The sequence below is a fragment of the Pseudoliparis swirei genome, chromosome 23, assembly GCF_029220125.1.
Source record: "Pseudoliparis swirei isolate HS2019 ecotype Mariana Trench chromosome 23, NWPU_hadal_v1, whole genome shotgun sequence".
Lineage (NCBI taxonomy): Eukaryota > Metazoa > Chordata > Actinopteri > Perciformes > Liparidae > Pseudoliparis > Pseudoliparis swirei.
The window spans coordinates 20,988,549-21,010,698 of NC_079410.1; the positions used below are offsets into that span (position 1 = coordinate 20,988,549).

Sequence of the window (22,150 nt, forward strand, 5' to 3'; positions counted from 1 at the left end):
GGATTAATAAAGTACATATCTATCTATCTATCTATCTATCAGCGTCGCCGTGGCGATCCAGCTACTGTCTGGCTTTGCTGACAGAAAGAGTGACCCGAGTCCAGTTTCCCAGTGAGGTGTCATGTTTGACCAACACGACCAGACAAGGTCACCAGTTATCAAGGATACTGGATAACACTCAGCATGGGAGTTGGACCAGCAAAGATAAATATACAACACCAGCGCTGTGTTGCCATTCATCTCGCTGGTGACACATAGATAAGAGATTCCTGCCAGACGGAGACACTGTGTTTTGATAGCGTTTCTTTCTGCCAGGTTTTATTGTGTCTGACTTCCCTAGGGTGTGTGTGTGTGTGTGTGTGTGTGTGTGTGTGTGTGTGTGTGTGTGTGTCTGCTCGGTTTTACAAGCTGAAGACTGACAAACCTGGTCAGGGTGTCAGTGATCAGAGCGCTGCCAGCGACCGGCTGCTCCCACAATGCACTCTGCTCGTACAAGGCAAACGTGTTTTTGCTCTCCTGCAGGCCGAGCTTCACCTGCATCATTCGAACCACCTGGTGCGGGGCAACAGGAAGTGCGTTTGAAAAGACGTCCGGACGACACACACAAACGGTTACAGTGAGGTCACCAGAAGTCAGACCGCGCTCGACAAGTTTTAAACAGGAACGCGTGGGAAGCCGAAAGATTGAGAAAGTTGCGCTGGGAAGTAGAAAGCAGGGAAATGTGCCCAAACCTCATTGGCCGTCGTGTGCGAGCTGATGTAGAGCTGGCAGGACAACGGGCCAGGGTAGTGCACAGTGCACAGCATCTCCTGACGGCTCATCAGCATCTGGATCTCTTCCCAGGATGGCACACACTCCCGACACTTGGTCTTCTCCAGAGCCTCGCTGATGAAAGACGCGTAGTTATCCATTTCAGACTCAGGACTCTGGCTCTGGATCCTGCAAGAGAGTGTGGGAGTGAGACGGGTGGATACATGTCGAGTGTGAGCACAGGCCTAGATATTTGCCAGCAAAAATTATATTTAATACCTAAAAGGGAGAACTTGTTAATGCTCGAAATGTTAACAGTGATTCAAAGTCAGTGAAGTGTTATGCTATGATTATGGACTCTGCGTCATCCTTTTGATTCGACCGACGTCTTTATTTTCTCTGTGCTGGCAGTGCTCGAAAGTAAATGAGGCGAGCAATGACAAATGTTCTCACTTCAGCTCGGAGGGACATAAAAGGCTCAGCATGCATCAATCCTTCAAAGAAAAGGGAAAAACGCCAAAGAAAACATGTTTGACTTTGGGCAGTGCACAAAATGGGAAAACGTTGTTTCCGCTCCTGTGAACTGGAGTGACCCGCCACTTCCTCCCAGAAGAGTGTCCAGGAATGGCAGGTGAAAAAAGAGGGGATGCGAAGGCAGCGGTCACGACACACTCCGACTGGAGTGCCGCACACTTCGCACAGCGGGAAAAGGTGTGAAACACGACTCGATGGAGTTGTGAGCTCAGCACTGTGTAAACAAAGTGGAAATAGGAAGGAAACAATCATACGACGAACGAAAAAAGAAGAAAAAACAAAAACGGAGGACAGAGAGGAGAGCAGGCGGGCCCCAAACATTCTGCCAGACATTTAGAGGCCCTCCAACGCCTCGCTCTCTCATGACTATATGGCCACAGGGTGGGATTTACCCCGCTGCAACATAATTAGGAATGTTCCACTGGGCCTGCGTGATCCTTCCTATACCCTCCTGTCCTCACCCCTCTCTGCTCTTTCCTCCTCTCTTGCCCCCGCCGCTGCTTTCTTTCTTCTGGCCTGTTCTCTCTGACAGCAGACATTCCCTCGGGGGGGTTTCTCAAGGGTCTGGGGCAGCGGAGGAGGCTTTCTGGGCTCACTTCCCAGCTCCGGTCTTAGTTCTGCCCAGCTGCAGCCCTCGACACAGATCCGCAGAGTGAAAGAGTGCGTGAGAACGATGGCAATATGCATCAAAAACACACAGGCGGCGAGTCCCACAGCGTCATTGTGCATCGCCATCGCATGCGAGTGTTGTATTAGCTCGAGGGGTACCCATTACAGACGTATAGATACAACACAGCGGCGGTTTGATGGCATGGCGTTAGGCGGAACGTTTGGAGCAGGAGATTAGCGCTGTTAAGAATTTAGATGAGCATGCTTGACAGAGGGGCTAATTCAGACCTGTAAATCCAGCCCCACAACACTGGATCTGTCCGGGGAGCACGCTAACAATGTGAAGGCATGTCACGCTACCATATCTAAACTGGTGGTCTGTGGCGCCGGCGCCTGCTGTTGGTCCACTGTCTAGACCCCGTGTTCTCCGTGCTACCACACACACACACACACACGGTTCACCCAGCATTCGACCTGTTGCTCCTCAGAACCGACGACTCACTCCCGAGGAGTGGGATTAATATTAATATGACATCATTACAACTGTGGTTTCTGTTACTTTAAACTGAATTCACTGTCGTGTTTTTCCACAATTCATGTTGGCCCTATTCCATTTGGATAAATCTGAGCCAGAATTATTATAATTTTTTTAAATTAAAAGTCGGAGATGATGTAAACCTACAAATCCAACCTTAAACTTTCTTTTTTTTAAACACAAGCTGTGGCCAGTTACTGATTGTAATAGGCGCAAGCATTAAAGTCAACCGTCATACCTCCTCGACATTCGAGGATCCCTTTAGTATCTCACCTCTTGAGGTGGAATCGCAGGTACTTGAGCACAGCTGGCCCGGGCAGGAAGGTGCAGCTCATGCAGGTGAGTAGCTGCCAGTAGCGGAGGTGTGCGGCAGTGTACGGGGCCGGGGTGTAGCTGGTCTGCTTCACTAGCTGGCAGTAGACCTCGTCGCGGAGCGGCCGCAGGTCCAGGCAGGTCTGCAGCACGCCCTGGATGATGGGAACCGGCTCCCGTGCCGACTCCAGCTGCTGCAGGCAGTTGAAGAGCTTCACGGCCTCTTCGCGCACCGAGCCGTAGCCTTTCCCACTGTGGTCTGGAGAGGAGAGGAAGAGGAGCGGCTCAACAAAAAGTAGGATGGGAGCCAGAGCCTTCAGTTATCAAGCTCCTTTTTTATGGAACCAGCTTCCACCTTCAGTCCGGGAGGCAGACACAGTCACCACATTTAAGACTTAGAACTTTCCTCTTGATAGTTTTATAGTTCGGGCTGAATCAGATTCACCTGGTCCAGCCCCTTGATATGCTGCTATAGGCGTATATGCTGCTGGGGGACGTTTTAGGATACACTGAGCAGCAGATATCATATAATATTGTATTACATAATACTGTGTGTGTTTTCTCTGCATTGCATTGTGCTAAAAGCAGTTTTTACACATATTTCCAAATAGCAAGGAAGCCCTTGACTCGCCCACTCGCATTTTTACTTGCAACTCAGTGTTGTCACGCTCGCGGAATTTCTGACATTGATACAATACCGTCAAAAATATAGACATTTGTTACTGTGATCGATACCGTTGGGAAATATGTTAAGCCATTCAATTTGAGATTTTTACGAGAAGTTGAATAACAGTGTGTGTGTATGTGTGTGTGTGTGTGTGTGTGTGTGTGTGTCAACTTCCTGTCGGAGAGACGAGAGGACAGAAAGCGCAGCTACGATCTGTGTATCGTTTTACTGAAAATGAGTTTTAAAACCGTTGCAAATATTCAGTGCTGATATGTGTCAATACTTCGATATTTTTCGACAACACCAGTGCAATCGGACATGGTGCCGTGATAATATGTGACGAGGTCTATGCAAACTACTTACATGTGTGCTCCAGGCTGCCGTAAGGGAAGGGCAGCAGTGGAGCGTACAGAGGGCCCTGGGTGTACTTCAGGATGGGGTTGTGCTGGTAAATGTGCTCCACCACCTCGGGGTTGAACTTATTCTCCTAGGAAAGTGAAAAAAAACCATTGTGACGATGACATCAATAGGCACGGTAAAGAACGCACTTCCATCTGCTCGCAGCCAACCTGGAGACAAGTCAGCGAGCGGGTGATTGAGTACGTGTGTTCGTCTGTCCGGGGTGACCGGGGTCGATTCGACCGGGGTCACATCTCAGCTCTGGCAACTTTCAAAGCAGCGCGAGGGTCAAGCGATGACCCGGCAGACCGCACTCGCACGACTGACATGTTATATTTGATCTGCTGGTGTCCATGAGTTTTGTGTGTCTGTGTGTGTGTGTGTGTGTGTCTTTCGCTGCCTAAGTGGAGAGATGCCTTTCAGCGGTACAGATGGCTCCCATGCGACTGCCCTCTAGCACCTGTTGCTCATTAGTAGCGTCGCCACTGCTCTGGCTCTCTTCTGTCTCTGCGCACCCTCAAACCAGCCGCCCTTTCTCTCCGGCAACAAGACAAGCCCGCTTTACCCCCCCCCCCCCCCGCTCTTAGTGGGGTAAAGTTGACACATTCTTCTGAAGTGTTCGGTGCACAACAGTGAGACAGACTTGTCTGTTGGAAACGTGGGAATGAGACGCTGCCTTGTGGATCTTGTGGAGCTCGATACAGCACGACGTCCCAGATGACGTTCATCCTCTGTGCGTACATGGTTCGGCCCACTCTCTTATTCCCTTTTGGTCTTCTCCTGCATTTTGTGAAATACGCTTATTCTCTCCCTTGACAAAGATGAGGGGATTGATGCCCCTCTCAAGTGTGTATGGTAGATATGAAGCTACAGCATCTCTAGACACTATAGCCGATAGCTTCATACATAGCGTGTAGACCTGAGAGTGGTATCAGCCTTCTCATCTAACTATCGGCATGAAAATCTCCCAAAATATATATATATTTTTAATTCTCATTTATTGTTTGGTAACTATGATGGATATGGACAGTCTATATTTTAAAAGATAAGTTCTCTCCTGTTCGTCCTCTCTTTGATGTTTGCAGCAACAGTTCTAATCTCACACTCGAGAGGGGAAATACCTCGCCTATCTGAGAAAGTGTGCCTTTGTGTAAAGGTGAGGGTGAGTAAAAAAAGACTGATGAAGAGAATTCAGGTGGGGAAAGCAAAACAATGACTGATGTGCACTTTAAAAGCAGGACCACCAGGTTCCTCCAAATGACACACTTGGACCCTTCTGGCGGCGCAGACAGTGGCAGCCGGAGCCCCGCAGATTAACCACTTTCTTTGAGATTAGAGACTCTCGTTGGGAGATTACCGAGACAGGAGGCCGGGCAAAGGACTGCTTATCTGGCCCTTCTGCTTCACGCCAAGCCCTCTTTCACCTCCTCTGCCAAAAACTGCCCCTCTGCCAAAAACTGCCCCGCTGGTCTAAAAATATGTCCGACCCTTATAAAATACACTTCACTCTCCTTCCGTGTGAGAAGGTACAAGCAAAAAGCATCCTTTCAAATCCCACCAATCAAAACTTTCGGGGGACCCAATAACTGGATCTAACTTTATCTTGAAATGACCTCTCTGCTTCGGGTCTGTCATTATGTAATGTCGTGGTGTGGTTTGAAATAAGATGAGATCATTCAAAAAGGAGAAAGGCAAGCAGGGGAAACTTTGGACTCTAGGGCGAATGAGGCCGTGTGGTTTCCATGGGAACAGAACAGAGGGGGGAGCACCTTTTTGTGTGTGTGTGTGTGTGTGTTGCATGGCCCACCTCGATGTCTCGAATCAGGAGCTGCGTTGGCGTTTCCACTGGTGCTTTGGTATCAATGATTTTCTGGATGGCACAAGCCCAGTGCACTGCCTCGTTGAAGTGCTTGGTGTACAGTCTGTAGCAGTGCTTCCGCCCATAAACTGTGATGCTCCAGTGGCCTGCAAGTAACGCACACACACACACACACAAAAACAGAGCATTTGATATGGCTGATGAATTTAAACTTCATCTGAAAAGTGTACCTACATAGAGAAGAGAAGTGGTCTCTGCATGGGACACCCCGCATATCTGTTGTGAATCCCTCTTCCTAACTTCCTCTTTCGGGTTTCATTGAGACTCAAAGTTCAGCCTGAGAGAAACCTCAGAGCATGCCATTACCAAACAATATCAGATACTACATCAAAACCCCTCAGTGATACTTCTCTTGGACAAAAAGTGAAAAAAGGCACACTTCCTCCTCGTGCAGAGGAAGTAGGAGATGCACCCCTGGCAGCCTTTCCTGCGACGTGCCTCGGTACTGCGTACGTCTTTGTTTAGGTTCTTGGTGGAGGTCAAACCCAAAATAAGAGGTTTTACAACTCAAATTAGGACATGATGACGTTGCCACTGCCAACTTTGAACCTGTTTGCTGCCCTGACATTAAGTCTGCTGTAAAGTTTCAATGATGCTCGAGATGGAACCCTTCAGGGCAGTTGTAATATTTTATGGTAAGAACCTAAAAATACACAGAGGAAGGAAATGCCTCATGCAACTTTCTCGGTGATTTAGGAGGAACGTAACATTATTCTGAAGTGTGACAAAGACACTTTTCAAAGTGCACTTCTACCCAGAAAAGTCCCCGGGCATATTCAGTGAGTAAAAACTATGTTTGGGTTTCGGTTCATACAACGGTCTGGACATTTTAAGCGGTTTGGTGAAATCAGCGGGACATAATCCGCTCCATTGATGTGCAGACACACGTAGACCAAGGACATCGTGTCTGCGTCATCCCTGTGTCTCATCCTGGGCAGAATATACTTTCCCCTCTATATTCTCTATGTCTTTTGTGTCTTTCATCCCAGGAAGGGAAGGGAGAAGCCCCCGTTGATGACTGAGATGTGAGGTTTCTAGACCGACCTTAAGCCGCATCTTGACCCAGACACAGCTGGGGCTTCCCAAACTTACTCAGAATAACAGAACTCATTAAGGGAAAAGGGACCACATGAAGTCACTTATATATAATAATAATTAAAAAAAATGTTTTGATAGATGTCTATGATCACTACAACGCATAGGGAGTTACCACAGGTCCTGCAGGTCAAGTATACATGAGTGTGATTCAGCGCTCCTCACCTGTTTCCTTGTACGTCTGCTTGTCCGGCCAGATGACCGAACAGAGGCTGGTGAGGACCAGCGTGCCCAGTCTTCGGGCTCCTTTCTCCGGCCCGCTGTAGTAGTCCAGGGAGTCCTGGCTGAGTGCGAACCAGTGCCGGCGCTGCTTGATCCAGTTTCCTCGCACCTCCCGCAACAGCCACCCTTTAAATGAGAAACTTAAAGTCAACTTTAAAAAATTAACTTACACGGTGGCTCTTCCGTGATTATTTAATTCATCAATTCGTCGAATAACAGAAAATTAAATCAGCACGTTTCTTTTGAGAATTAGGTTGATTGGTTTATGTCAATTTTATAAAATAAAATGTCAAACGTTTGATGGTTTCAAATCTTTTCCATATAGTGAACCAAATGTATTTATGTCCTGGACTCTTAAATGCAAGACATTTTAACCGTGTTCTCTAGACATCGTGACGGGTGTTTTCCACCGTCTTTTGTAGAGAAAACAACTCGAGAAAATATCTGGCAGATTAATCAACTGGCAGCATACACATCACTGGGCCGAGGCATGGATTGAAATGGATCAATACTCATGCAGAAACCCTCGTTGTGGTAATGACAGATACTTTTTACCGAACGTTACTGTGAGAAATAGTTATAGCACTTTATTGCATTTATTTCCACCTATACCAGCATCGAGTAAGTTTAAAAGAAAATGTATTTTAATTCAAAATTCAAAAAGGTGCTAAATACAGAGCATATGTATGATTGTCGGGTTACCACCACATGACTCTAAATATAACGAGCAAGCAACAATGCTAACCGAGCTACCAGAGTTAACCTGAGGGGTAACCGGTCTGGGTGGTAGGTGGGCTAGTCTGTGAGCGACTAAACCAGTGCTGCCACACCATGCCTTCACTAAGAATAATCCACACAGCATGTAATTGTCCATAAAGTTTGCAGCAGTCCGTATGAGAGTGCCTTGTTGGGGTAAATGCTGGGGGTTAAAAATACAGCCAGCTAATGGCATAGGCATTAAAGACTGCATGCAGCCAACATAATCACCACTTTAGAGGGAGAGAGAGAGAGACAGAGAGTAAAGCAGACATGCCTTGTTCATAATAAATATTTAATCAGAACAGATGAATAAACTAGTTTGAAGAGGCTCTGTCCGGATGGCGTGCGGAGAGAAACGAGACAAAGGGAAATGTAAGAGTCCCGGTAGGGGTCATAGTTCATCCAGAGGGCTGTGGGAGAGGCTGGCCACCTGGATCTACTCTAGGGTGGGACTATCTGCAGGGCGCTGCAACACACTGGCAGCGGGCTGCATGTGGCTTGTACAATTAGGCAAAGTATCTTCAAAGGACATCGTGTGAAAATGACAACGACGCCACGCCAGCGTCGCAACTTCCTCTGTGGTTAGCAGGCTGCGCGCCACCTGTCAGACGGCGCTCATTTCGTCTGCTTCTCTCTTCCCCCACTGACTTCTTATGTTCTTTCATCCCCCTCTTTTCTCATCCCTCCCTGTTTTCGTCCTTGCCTCGAACAGGTTTTTTTTCCCAGGCAGTGCAAATGCTCCGCTGCCTCACTGCTGTACTCCAAAATAAAAGATAAAGAGAGAGGTGGGGGGGGGGGGGGGGCTCAGCCTCTCAGGCGATGTTTCCTGTTTAAGAAGGCTTCTATATGATACGAGTGGAAAGTTTGAACCCTCCCAATAATAGCCTAAAGCAAAAACCCCTTGGAGGTATTCAACACCACATCAGAGGGGCAAAGCATCAAAAACCCACCGTGAAACGGGTAAATAAAAACCATGAGGTAAGTTGGGCAGAGCTTGCCGACAGACTGGACGTGCGCTGGGGGGGGGGGGGGGGGGAGTCAGACAAGCTGACTGAGTGAGAGACATGGAGAGAAGGGCATGCCTGCTACCGTGACATGAGCCGTCCAACAGATGCTGCTCTTTTTGGGAACTTTAAACTTTTAAAAGTGCGATAAGGAAAGGCAAAAAAAGGAAAGAGACGGAAAGCGAGAGAGGAGCAAAGTTCCCTGTACACCTCTCCCATGGTCTTTTATCTGGATCCCATCTCTATGGCCTGCTAATGTCTCCCCTGGGGGCCACGGCTCACATGTAATTTGTTTCATTTGTGACCCCTGACCCCAAATGCTCTGCCCCTTCAAACACAGATAGTGCAAACTATTTCTCTCTGTGCATTTCCATCTCTGTACAGCAAACCCCCTGTCACTAAATGTTGGTTCCATTCATTTTGATTTGACATTTTAATGAAATATAAGCATTGAAATTAAAAAGTCACCTCACATCAAAGTTAAATTCTAAAATGTGATCGTGCACAAAGTTGCAGACATACGCATGCTGGCATTTCACTGCTAACTTAGTTCGGAACATCAAATTAAAGCACTATTTCAAAACTTTTCCTCTCAAAACACTAAACTTTTAGGTCAACCCATGAACCAAAAGCCATAAAATGTGCTTGTTTTAAGTTTTGTCAATACAGTTTGAAATCAGAGAGAAATTCAGACTGTATAAGTCTATTTCTTTACCTCTCCCTGTTGAAGTCTACACTTTCTTTTTACATTAATACTGGTGTCAATCAAAGATCACATGGTCTGCTTATGTTGTTGGTTCTATCTAAAATTCTAATTTGGAATTCAACATTTTTAAAATATATATTATGAATTCTAAATTGGACTGAACTTACATTTTGTCGAAGAAACTGGACTAAACTTTGCTTCCCCTTTTGGATAAACAGAGCATCTCTGCATCATAGAACAGCTCATTCTAACTGTCAATCATCAAGGGTATGGCAATAAACCCCCATCTTCTTAACATCTTTTTTCTTTAAGCAGTCCATGACTTTACAATTCATCCTCTCATCATTAGTCTATATCAACCGCTATGTAGCCTCAGGATGTCGTGCAGAAAAAAGCTAAATGGAGGAACTGTTGAAAACATATCCTCGAGCACAGAAAAGAAAAGGATTTCCAAACACCCTGAGATGTTGCGGTGGCTGTGATAGATAGTGTGGTCAGTTGAAGGATGAATCCCAAGTGACAGTGTATTCAATGGCTTAAGGAACGTCCCTGTCAACTGTTTTGGAGGGAAACGCTTCTCTTCAAACAGTGAGAGAGGGACAGAGAGCGGACAGCCAGGGCTGCATGGTAACTGCTGTCAGAATTAGGAAATCTGACTAACACCATTCCAAACAGGACGTAACGTATCCAAGTGCTGGCATTTTACTGCTGCCTTCCAGAAGCGGGCCAAGAAAAAAATGTAAAAATCACACAGAAATATCCGATGAGCTCATTCCTCAAAAGCACCAGACACTCAAGATGGCGCTCCTGATGCCAGTAGCAATCCTTTCATGAAGACCCAGTGGGACGAGGGGAGCGCGGGAGCAGCTGGGCCACATGTGGTCAGATCGGAGCCGACTTCAAGGCGACAGCCCAGCAAGTAGCAATAACAGTACTTATTATTAGGGTAATGAAATACTTTAATTAATGTATTCAACCAGGCGCTACAAGGAGCTCATTTATTAACTCAGGGACAAAGTAGAAGTATTCAATGTTTAGTCTGTAAAGTGAAAAAAGAAAAAGAAATATATATATATAAAATGTATACAGGACTGTCTCAGAAAATTAGAATATTGTGATGAAGTTCTTTATTTTCTGTAATGCAATTAAAAAAACAAAAATGTCATGCATTCTGGATTCATTACAAATCAACTGAAATATTGCAAGCCTTTTATTCTGATTTATTGCTGATTATGGCTTACAGCTTAAGAAAACTCAAATATCCTATCTCTAAATATTAGAATATCATGAAAAAGTATACTAGTAGGGTATTAAACAAATCACTTGAATTGTCTAATTAACTCGAAACACCTGCAAGGGTTTCCTGAGCCTTGACAAACACTCAGCTGTTATAAATCTTTTTTTTACTTGGTCTGAGGAAATATTAAAATTTTATGAGATAGGATTTTAGAGTTTTCTTAAGCTGTAAGCCATAATCAGCAATATTAAAAGAATAAAAGGCTTGCAATATTTCAGTTGATTTGTAATGAATCCAGAATGCATGACATTTTTGTTTTTTTAATTGCATTACAGAAAATAAAGAACTTGATCACAATATTCTAATTTTCTGAGACAGTCCTGTATATATACATACATATACATATATATATATATATTTATATATATATAAGAAATCCTGCATTTAAGAAGCTGAAACCGCTCAATGTTTTTGCATTTTTTCTCTGAAAAATTGATTGAGTGATTAATCCATATTGACCACAACTGAACATGGCAGGTTGAGGCGTTCAGGCGAACCGGAAGACCGGAGTAGTGGTGGTGTCATGTGACTCACCTTTGACGAGCAGTTCAGGCTCTTCCTCCAGGCCCATCATGTTCTTCTCGATGATCAGACTCTTCATCTCTTCAGTCACGTCTGAGACCGTGTGCCTGTGCAGAGGAGCGATAAGAGAATGTAAATAACTCTGCTTCCCTCTCCACTCAAGTCTTCCCCTGACTACTCCCTCCCATTGGATAGCTAATTGGGCCGGAGACACACAGTTGGCTGTGAACCCCCCCCCCATGGGATACTGTGCCAACTTCAAGCCCCTTTAATACTCTTAGATGGGGGGGGGGGTCACACAAGGGGGACTGGAAGAAGTGCCATGAATATCTGTCCTCCAGCGTTCTCCCCGTTTCCCTCTCTCGCATGCAGCCCACAAGCACACAAACACACACACAGCGATACACACCACGCCACTGTGGACCGCTCGTCTCTCTTTTAGCACTTTGGCCGCCACGCAGAGCGAGGGACTGAAAATAAACGTGACAGAGCGACGCCGGCCTGACTCCCAGCCAGCCGGCTCTCACAGGTCAGAGGAAGGCAGAAGGTTCAAGAGGTCACAGCCTGGGGTCGTTAAAACCAGAAACATCTCAAAACATCTGTAAATCTGTTGAACCGCTGTCCTTTCTTTCTCCGTTTAGTGCCTCACGAACACATCTGCAGCTACCTCCATAAACAATGATGCTTCAACATCTGGTCGGGCAAGGTTGTGTACTAACTAGAGATGCACTGATCAGGTTTTTTGGTGCCGATCACCGATCACTGAAATCAGTATCTGCCGATCCGATAATACCGATCACCGATCACGGTGTCGATTGAAGCATTCTATTTATTGTGTAGCATTATTGCCTAGGACTATGAGGAAATACATATATAAAGCACCTCAAACATGAAAGAAATTACCGATTTCTTTAAACATTTAGGACTTTTACTTTGAAAAATGTCCTAATTGATACATTAAAATTGTTTGATTTCTGTTGTAGGGGATTTCAGATATGTATGGAACACATCTGCATCATTCATTTCCTGGAACTCTTGGGGAAATCTATATACAGGACTTTTTTTAACATACAAAAGTCTGACTTATTTTTATAAACTCTTCCTTGGTACAGTAAAAAAAATTTTATGTCAGCATAATTTAAGCTAAATCTCAGAAACGATCTATAAAGATATACAATCAGTTCATTGTTTACTTTTATATCTTAGTGTATGATTTGTCGACATCGTATTTTGATAAACGGATGTTGTTTCACGTGGTTCTTTCCGCTAACTTTTAACTGGACCTCTGCACTCTGTCGGCCCTCGCCGGGCGCATTTCCTCCGTTGCGATGCACCGCGATTGAAACGTCTCTGATAGTTTTTCTCTCAGATTTTATGTCATCTGATCGGCCAAGTTTGATCGGCCGTTTTGAGAACGAACGCCGATCAAAACCGATAACGGGAATATCGGCCGATTTGGATCGGCGCCGATCAGATTGGTGCATCCCTAGTACTAACTCAGACTTTGTTATCTCAGGCCGAAGACCATGGGAAGTCTGTTAGAGGGTTTGTAGGTTCTATCTCTTTTATTTTATTCATCCAACTGCTCGCTTATTTTCCCCATTTCCTGGGGCTAATTAGCATGTGAGGTACAAGTGACAAAACCTTCCTTCCTTCCTCCCTTCCTTCCTCCCTTCTTTCCTCCCTTCCTTCCTCCCTTCCTTCCTCCCTCCCTCTCTCCCTCCATTCCTTCCTCCCTCCCTTCCTTCTTTCCTCCCTCCCTTCCTTCCTCCTTCCTTCCTGTCTGCCTCCCTCCCTTCCTTCCTCCCTTCCTCTCTCCCTCCCTCCCTTCCTCCCTGTCTGCCTCCCTCCCTTCCTTCTTTCCTCCCTCCCTTCCTTCCTTCCTCCTTCTTCCCTGTCTGCCTCCCTTGCTTCCTTCTTTCCTTCCTTACTCACTCACTCCCTCCCTTCCTCCCTCCCTCACTCCCTTCATTCCTTCTTTACTTCCTTCCTCCCTGCCTTCCGCCCTCCCTCCCTTCTTTCCTACCTTCCTCCCTCCCCCTCTCTCCCTTTCTTCCTTCCTTCTTTCATTCTTTCCTTCCTCCCTCCATCCCTTCCTTCCTTTCTGTCCTCCTCCTGCTAGGATTATTGCTGAGGAAATGAATCAAGCCCTCCCTCCCAAGGATCGTTGGCCTCCTGTTACTGCTTCGTCAGCTGATTTACGTCCTTATTGATCTGATCATTCCAGAAGGTTCCTCCTCACGGAAGCCAGCTTTAATCAATGAGTCCAAATATAGCCTTATCTTTTTTGGCTCAGCTTACATGACTGCGGAGGCCATTTCCTTTCACTTTGTGTGCACTGAGCTGATCCTGTCTCGACTATCGTTTATCATCTTGACCTCTTTGACGTTACACGGTGATGCTTAAATGCACAGAACGTATTAAATGTATTTGGCTGTTGACGATCCTAACCTGTTGGCATCAGCTTTCTAATTTAGGCTAATGTTCAGACACGGTGAAACTCTATAGCGCGGGCCAGTTTTTCTGTATGTGAATGTGAACTGGTTCACGGCGTCACATTATACTCAGTCAGGCTGTTTAACTAAGCCAGCTCGCCTGCAGCAACAGCCTATGTAGCCGATGTGGTCCTCTGACAGTCCCTGCATCAACAGAACCCACTAATAAGCATTAAAATAAACACAGGCATGTGATGACGTCTCTTATTTGAGGTTATTAAAAAACCTGCTGCATAACGGAGACAAACACGCAGAGGAAATCTAAATTTAGCCCACATAAGAGAGGAATTAGATCTGAAGAAAAACTATGCCGCAACAGGAGAATACAGCCTGCTGTGCAGGTGTTTATGTCCCTTGGATTATTTCTATTGTCTGGGATGGACTTTCATCCCAAAGCAATACAAAAATAATTAAATTAAACCAAGCATAGACACAACTTGGCTTGCTTGATTGTAAACCAGTCTTACAGCAAATCAAGAGGTGACTTTCTAAATGTACAATTTATTGAAGAGATCATGTGGTACACAGTGCTAAACATCCTGGGGGAATATTCTTGGAGTTCAACATTTTATTTGTCTCTGTTGTGTGCAGATTTCTATGAGTTTTAGGCATGTTGCCATTCTGCTGACCAGGACCTGACCTAGCCTGCCCCCATCTTCAACCCAAAATACGTCTCTACTACTTCACTGCTTCTTTTTGGCCATGTAGAGTAGGAGGGCTTAAAATACTGATGTTGACCTTCAGCTGCACAAACTAGCCTGACCTTCAACATAGTGCTGTTTTAGCAGAGCCAGTTTGATCATTGTGCTCAAAACCAGCCTAATGTTGATGTGGGGGCTTTAGATCTCCACAGCTGTTCAGCAGCTCTCCAGCAGCCCCCGCCCCCCCCCCATGCTACCGCCCCCACATTCCCAGAAGCCCCAGCAAAGGCCGTGACGGTGGGGCCTTTAGTGGGCAACTTCCTGTGGAGTGCAGGAAACAATTTGACATGGGGATTAAACAGCACGGAGACGGAGACAGAGAGAGGGAGGAGCCGTAAAAAGAAGAGTCAGAAAAGAAGAAAAGGAATATTTCCCGAAAGTGCAACCACACAAAACTGACGCTTTGATACATCTGAAGCATACATGTTCAGCCTGTGAAGTCGTGTGAGTGTAAACATCCTTGAGCTGCTGCACAGAAGTGAGACTGCAGAGTGTAAAACGAATTGTGTGGTATGTGGCTGAAGAGTCATCATCAATCCTCACTGCTAGTTTATTTGTGCCTTACCTTCTCAATTTCACACATACAATATCACATCTCTTTTATATCTTACTATTTAAAGAGGACACATTGAGGCCCACTGTTATATTATTGTAACATATTCAGGTATTGCTCGTTGTACTCAATTTAGAACAAATAAGTTCCTTTTTTTTCTCTTTCACAAACCCTAATCACTTAGTGTCACGCATGCTGCATGGTGGGAGTAGGTACACATTGTCATACCATTCCAATAAAACTTTTAATTGATATTGATCTGCCAAAAAAGACTGACTTGCATTACTCAGGAGATTAACTGAGAATTACATGGCACCAAATCGCATGTGTACTTGAAAGAGCGATTAGCTGTTTGTTGTCCCGCCCTAACAGGTGTGACAAAATCAACAGTAAAATAGAGGAGATGTCAGTCAGGTACTGTCTGCACACGCACACACAGTCCAAAGCTGTGACCCTGTCATGTCTTCCACCGGGAATAAGTGATAAGTGCAGTTGTTGAAACAGAATTTCCAAATATAAAAAATCTCAGGAATCAGTGGCTACGCTTGCTTATGCTATGTTTGTTAAACTATAATTGCAAAACTGTTCACAAGTAAGTAATTCCAAATCTGAGATATTGGGAATATCTGACATCAACAATATTTCCTCCTTGGTGAAAAGAACTGGAAACAATCCTTCGGCAAAATGGCTGCTCCGCCTTCATAGCAGGGAGTTACAATAACACCAGTATACAACTATTGCGACTCTTTACAAATGTCAGAAAATAGTGGGAAATGCCGGCAAGAATTTCCCTTTGCATTGTTTTGTAATCCAACGCCCAACGATTTTCAGTTTAAAGCACAGAAAGCTTTCAGAAGCTGGAACCAACCAATGTTTGGCATTTTTACTTTAAAAAAGTTCTAAAACAGTTTATCAAAAAAATTGCTGATTCCTTTTCTATTGTTGCAAATCTCTGGCTAATTTAAATGGATAAATAAAAACTATATTTGTATCTGGTTTTACTTGATTAGTAATGTGCAACATTAAAAAAAGCAGCAAATTGTCACAATCGGGTAACATATGTAAATACTAGGGCTGTCAGCGTTAACGCGTTAATCTATGCGATTAATTTGGCCGCGTTAACGCACTAAAATATTTTAACGCAATTAACACAACTTTGTTTACTTCTGGTGTTCGTTGAAGTTTTTCCACTCAAACCGAGTGTCAAACCGCGGCAGTACGGTTTAACACTGTTTCCGTTTTTAAAACAATTATTTCTCTGCGAAAATAAGGAGCATAAATCAGTTTAAACTCGTGGATGAATCAGTCGGGTTTCCTCCTCTCCTTCCTCCCGTCTCCCCCTCTGATACACAGAGGAACGGCGGGGCGACGTGTCGGGTGACGCGGCGCGGAAAGATCTCGTCACACGAAACCTTCAACGTGATTGGTCAATCCGTTTGTCTGTCAACATTTTGGGAAAAAAACAACCAATGAAAACTCAGTAAATCACAAAGGACCTCCCACCTCACAGGTGAGGCTCTATAGCAGCCTGTCAGTCAGAGAGCAGAGAACACGGCGCGAGGACAACTGAGCCTCATTGAATAGAGCTGAGATTGTTCTGGAATGGTTGATGTATAACACGTGGGTATGTGTCATATGAAAACGCCTTTAACCCTCCTGTCGCCTTCGGGTCAATATGACCCGATTCAATGTTTAACCGTCCTGTTACCTTTATATTTACTAACATATTTTACCCTTGAGGTCAATATGACCCCAGCTATTAAAATCTCCAGAAAATTATTAGAATTAATATTGTTTTCCAAGTTTAAGTGTGAGGTACTTTATGTTTGTTTGTTGACTCCCGAAAGAACACCGACATTAAATATTGAATCGGGTCAAAATGACCCGAAGGCAACACAAGGGTTAAAAGGTGAATTTTTTTTGTTTTGTAAAATGTATAAAATGCCCCCAGCCTCCAGAGGGTTAACGTGACATATGTGAATGTCAGTCAGTTACCAAGGCCACTGGTTCTGCTGTTGTTCAATGTTAAAGATGACAGGACCAATGGGGTCTCAAATATACTTCTTTTTTTTTACTAATCTGATGTTTCACTGAAGAAACAATTTATCATCCACAATATTAAATACCTCGCTGGCACTTTATAGGTAGGAGCCTCTTTGAAAACACAGCTCTGTGTGAAGTTTGGTCTTTAAAAAGAATGAACTTTTAACTTTTAACTTTTAATTGCGATTAATCGCGATTAATGAATTTCAAAATGTGCGATTAATTAGTTACTTTTTTTTAATCGATTGACAGCCCTAGTAAATCCACAAGTCTGAACAACGGGAAGTTTTCATTTTCATACTATCTTTATGATTTTGCGTGAATGCAGCATTATTCAAGCTGAAGATTGACTAAAACTAAACAGCATATGGACTGTTCCTCCCGTGCATATCGTAATAAGGTCACCGCAGCCGATGAGCATTTTGTCTGCAGCCCGTTAGGGTGACAATGATGGTGACACACTTAAATCCACCCAATTGTGAGCAGCACAATGAGTTGATTAGTTTGCGAGTGCCTGTCTGGTGGCGGCTGCTGCTGGAGCGATGAGTAATTGATTTCAGTCCGGGGTCTAATCAAAATGTCGAGACACTAATTAAAGTCAGAAAAGTTGTGTCCTTGCTCCCGGGCTTGGACGACCGCTGTGGAGACACGCTCCGGCACACAAAGCGGGTCCTTGTAACCACACGAACATGCACAGTTGCAAAAGTGACCCTTGATGTGTCACTGAACTACTTTGAGATGGATGCGATGGATGAAATGTCTGGCCCAAAGGGCATTCAAACAAATGGCCTCAAACCTCACCAGGACTTGATGAGCCCTGTTGGTGTGCAGGCTCATCATACCTGGACACAAAGGACCATCGTGTATCAAGTTATACACTCGATTAAACATTCCGGGGGGGGGGGGGTTGATGAATAACAATATCAGAGAGGACCTTAATTGAAATACTTCGGGTCATACTGTAGCACTAAATAACCCGTTCCTCTTTGCAGAAATCCATTTCTCTAAAAGTCTCAATCCCCTCCCCCACATTCAACGGGCCTCTGGAGCTGGGCTGGTGGGAAAATGAGAATGTGGTGATTAAGACTGGGCCTATATGACCTCCCAGCTAAAAATACGCTGTTTACTCAAGACCACTGCCAAGAAGCTCTGGACTAGGCAGAGGGGAGAGGCGGGAAAAAAGTAATGTTTTGAAAAAGGAGGGGGTGCCTGTGACAGGAAGTCGGAGTTTGTGACTGAAGGAGAGAGAGCAAGACATGTTATGATGGAGAGTAAGTGACTTCATTGGTGGGAGTCACTCTGATGGTGTGACTTAGTGAATTCAAAGTTTGCTAGTTTGCGATGGCTGGGTAGTTGACAGACAGGCCGACAGACAGACAGGCAATTACTATAGGGGCCCCACTTCTAAGCTTTCTCACGCACACATCCACATAAGATAAGATAAGATATATACTTTATTAATCCCCAAGGGGAAATTAGTTCTCTGCATTTAACCCATCCTTAGTTATTAAGGAGCAGTGGGCTGCAGTGATGCGCCCGGGAAGCAACTGGGGGTTCAGTGCCTTGCTCAAGGACACTTCGACTTGCAACAACTAATGGGGAGAGCCAGGATCTAACCGACAACCTTGGGGTTGCAGGACGACCCCCTTACCCAACTGAGCTACAGCCGCCCCCTGGTTCATGCATGCTCTCACTCTCTCTCGCACACACACAGAAATTCACACACATTTTATTCTGAAACATTGGTCTCTTTCAGCCACAGCAGAAAAAAAAGGTCTGTATCAAGCTGTCAAAGCAGGAGGGGGGCTAACATGAAGGAGGACGGCGCAAATGGTGAGAAAGGGAGATGGAGAAGTTCTCAAGTGTCTCATTTCCTTTTGGTACAGTTTGTCCTCTTTGCCTGAGCTATGAGAAGGAACTTAAGAGTCGGGAAAGCAGGGATGAAATAATTGTGATGATGTACGACAGAATATTGAGTGTGTGAGCACAGCAGGAGGGGGGGGGGGGGGGAAGCTGCTTGGCACTTTGTGAGAGAGACAGACAGGAGAGACCACGCGCCTGAAGAGGTACGTCCATCACCCACAGCCTCAGGATGCTGCGAGAGGTCAGAGCAAACATACAACATATCTATTACAGGACTCACAAACTAATATTAGCATTCTCCAGATGTGTCTCTGCATTAAGGGTTGGTCAATGTTTTCAAAAATGTTTTTCTTATATTTGTTGAAATTCTCTTTTGCAACCGTCAATAATTCAAATGCACTGAAAATGATCCGCTATCTCTGTTCTGTAAAAATCCCATCCAATCATTTCATTCGGCCCATTTCAAACTTCACGTTGCAGTTCCTGGATTCACCAAAGACAGTCAGTCAGTTATCACAATGATAAAAGTATATCTTGTAAAAAATAAAAATCTCTGAATAAATGTGTAACTTTCCAGCGTGTGACTGAACATGATCACTAGATGCTCTGCGTCCCGTACAGTAGATAGTCAATAGAGTCGACTGTGCATGTGGCCTGCCGTGTTTGTGTACTATAAATCCTGCTCAAAGCCTCAAAAAGCCATAACACAGACAAAATATGGTAAATTCAAAATTGAACGTGACACAATGCGACCATACTGTCTACTAAACACATTGGTGATACTCCCTAGGTGTTCTGGGTAAGCCCTGAAATGGCTCACACTCACATCTGTCCGTACCCACCGCTCAGTATTAACAAAGGCCGGCCTAGCACCCTCCCTAACCACATCATGCTGGCAGCACGATGAATGATCCCAGCATTACCATAATAACCTCAGTCTAGTTGAACAAACATAAACCTCTCCGATTCATCAGCGTGACATCTGGGCCATTATTCAAACTGATAGTTAAGATTAATGTCACCTTCTGGACAGTTCAATTCAATAGCTTAATAACATAAAGTAAGCCAGAGCTGCCCTGTCTGTGACATGAGGCTGAAGGTGAAAGGATATGGAACCATTTGCTACGTCACAATGCCCGACCTATCACGAGCCTGGCTTGGCTTTCCCTCCATACAGTTGAACTTCTGGGCGTGTCCTATCCTTGGCCAGGTCATGACCATGCATTACGCTCTTTAATCTCGGCACTCAGTGTGATAATTACAGCCAGGCTTTTTAACACACTCCCTTCAAAACCAGTAGTTAATTAGGCCATGTGGCCCGGGGCCACCTCCACTATAATGTAGAAGTGGCACACATCCGAGCCACACCTCTTCTAGGAGTGGTGCTAAGGTAGAACTGAGTCACCCTGTCCAGTAAGCCTGACTCTCTTCCTTCTTTCTTCCCCTTAAGATTGAGAGACAGCGACTCATGTCGGACTGCAACACAATGTCACATCTTCAGCTTCCTTCCCCACGTGCCGATGCAGCTCTTCTCCTGCTGAGTATTGTTGCAGACCCTCGTCCATGCATATGTGGCGTGTGATAGTCCCACAAGTCGAGCTTTGTGACTCATTGCCTGTGAATCTGCAGACGTACAGGAGAGATTGCAGATGAGGGAAGTGGGGAAGGGGGGATGATGAGGGCACGATGCCAGCAGCAGAGTAGGACAGAGCCTGGCTACATCACTGTCTGAGATCACAGCCCTGCACTAATAGTTTGGATCGAGCCTTCCATGAATCACTCCTTTTCTTTGGCACTAGCAATCACTTGTCAGACACATGACTATTTGAATTTCATTATTCACGAGATGCATAGTGGTTCCTTGTAACGTGCAGTTTGAGTGTTTATTTTGTGCTTGGTTTGGTTTTTGCAAAAGGATGGCTTATAAAAGTATTTTTGAGGTTTACAAGTGTACATTGTATATATATACATTCTTATCAATCAATTAAATCAGATAATTAATTATATATAAATACAAAATTAGATATAAATAAATATATTTAATATAAATATATATATTTACACACACACATATATATATATATACACACAAACACATATATATATATATACACACAAACACACATATATATATATATATATACACACACACATATATTATATATATATATATCGAAAAAATTATCTGATTTAATGGATAAGAATTTTGGATAAGAATACATTAGCGTTTATGCTTCTGCCGATACCTTTTCCGTAATTTCTTTCTTTTTGTGTATATAAGATTGTGGCTATATTTATGGGATGTAATAATTGACTGAATAACACGCATATACTAAGTATGGAGTTGTCTAACTAACCAGGCGATTGGATTTGTAGATCTCGACGCTGGACAGATTTAACCAATAATAGATCACAATATTCTAGCTTGAAGATTGACATATGACTGGCCACCATGGCCCCAAACATTCGAGTCGACCTTTGAATGTCAAATCAAAACAGTCAAGCGATGAATGAGGGAAAACTGACAGCGGCATAATCCATAAGCAATCAAAGTACCACTGCCGCTTGAGCTCAAATGACTGTCAATATACATGTGAGTCTGTAAAGCTTGTATGTGCACAGATGTGAGCATCGGGGTGGACTTGTGGTGAGGCACATGTGGCATGACTAGACCCATGAGGAGAGCCCCGTGAGAGAAAACATACACTGCGGACGAAGAGAACATCAAGTGATCGGCCTCACACATGTGCCTGTCGGATGATACGGCACTCGGAGGAAGTACATGAGCAAAATAAGGAACTCTTACTTCCTAAAATTCAGGTTCAAAACGTTCTGTTTCTATTTCTCCTTACCCATTCGTTCCGTTTGCTGTGCGAGTTGGTTGAGAAACAGTCACTTCAGCTGGACTCTGTCAACAGAAGAGAGAGAATCGGGTAAATAGATGAGAATGCAACACAAACAGCAGCCTGTCCTAAAAACTAGTCAACAGGTTGGAGGGATCCCTCAATAGTTTGCCTTCAGTGGCCATGTTACAGTAAAGCGTGCAGCCGTTCTTGGCAGTCTCAGCACATAGCTGCTCTGTTCCTGCAATGCTTTGCTTTCACTTGCAAGGGGGTGAGCTTGTGGGGAGAATTATGGCATTCAAAACAGGCTCATTTAATATAGGAGTGGGGAACAGAGGAATCATTTGTGTAATAGCTGCGTG

At 44.6% G+C, this 22,150-nt stretch overlaps 1 protein-coding gene across 1 annotated transcript in view; it reads right to left on the reverse strand.

Annotated features, from left to right (window-relative positions):
• plekhh3 (pleckstrin homology, MyTH4 and FERM domain containing H3) overlaps window positions 1-22,150 on the reverse strand; it is a 30,803-nt gene that overhangs the window by 3,383 nt on the left and 5,270 nt on the right. The window contains exons 2-9 of the mRNA XM_056406941.1: window positions 21,798-21,853; window positions 11,303-11,397; window positions 6,946-7,128; window positions 5,614-5,771; window positions 3,771-3,894; window positions 2,702-2,999; window positions 732-939; window positions 425-552 (exon numbers count right to left, since the gene is read on the reverse strand). Coding sequence (XP_056262916.1) covers window positions 425-552; window positions 732-939; window positions 2,702-2,999; window positions 3,771-3,894; window positions 5,614-5,771; window positions 6,946-7,128; window positions 11,303-11,397; window positions 21,798-21,853 — 1,250 coding nt within the window. The remainder of the gene's footprint in view (window positions 1-424; window positions 553-731; window positions 940-2,701; window positions 3,000-3,770; window positions 3,895-5,613; window positions 5,772-6,945; window positions 7,129-11,302; window positions 11,398-21,797; window positions 21,854-22,150) is intronic.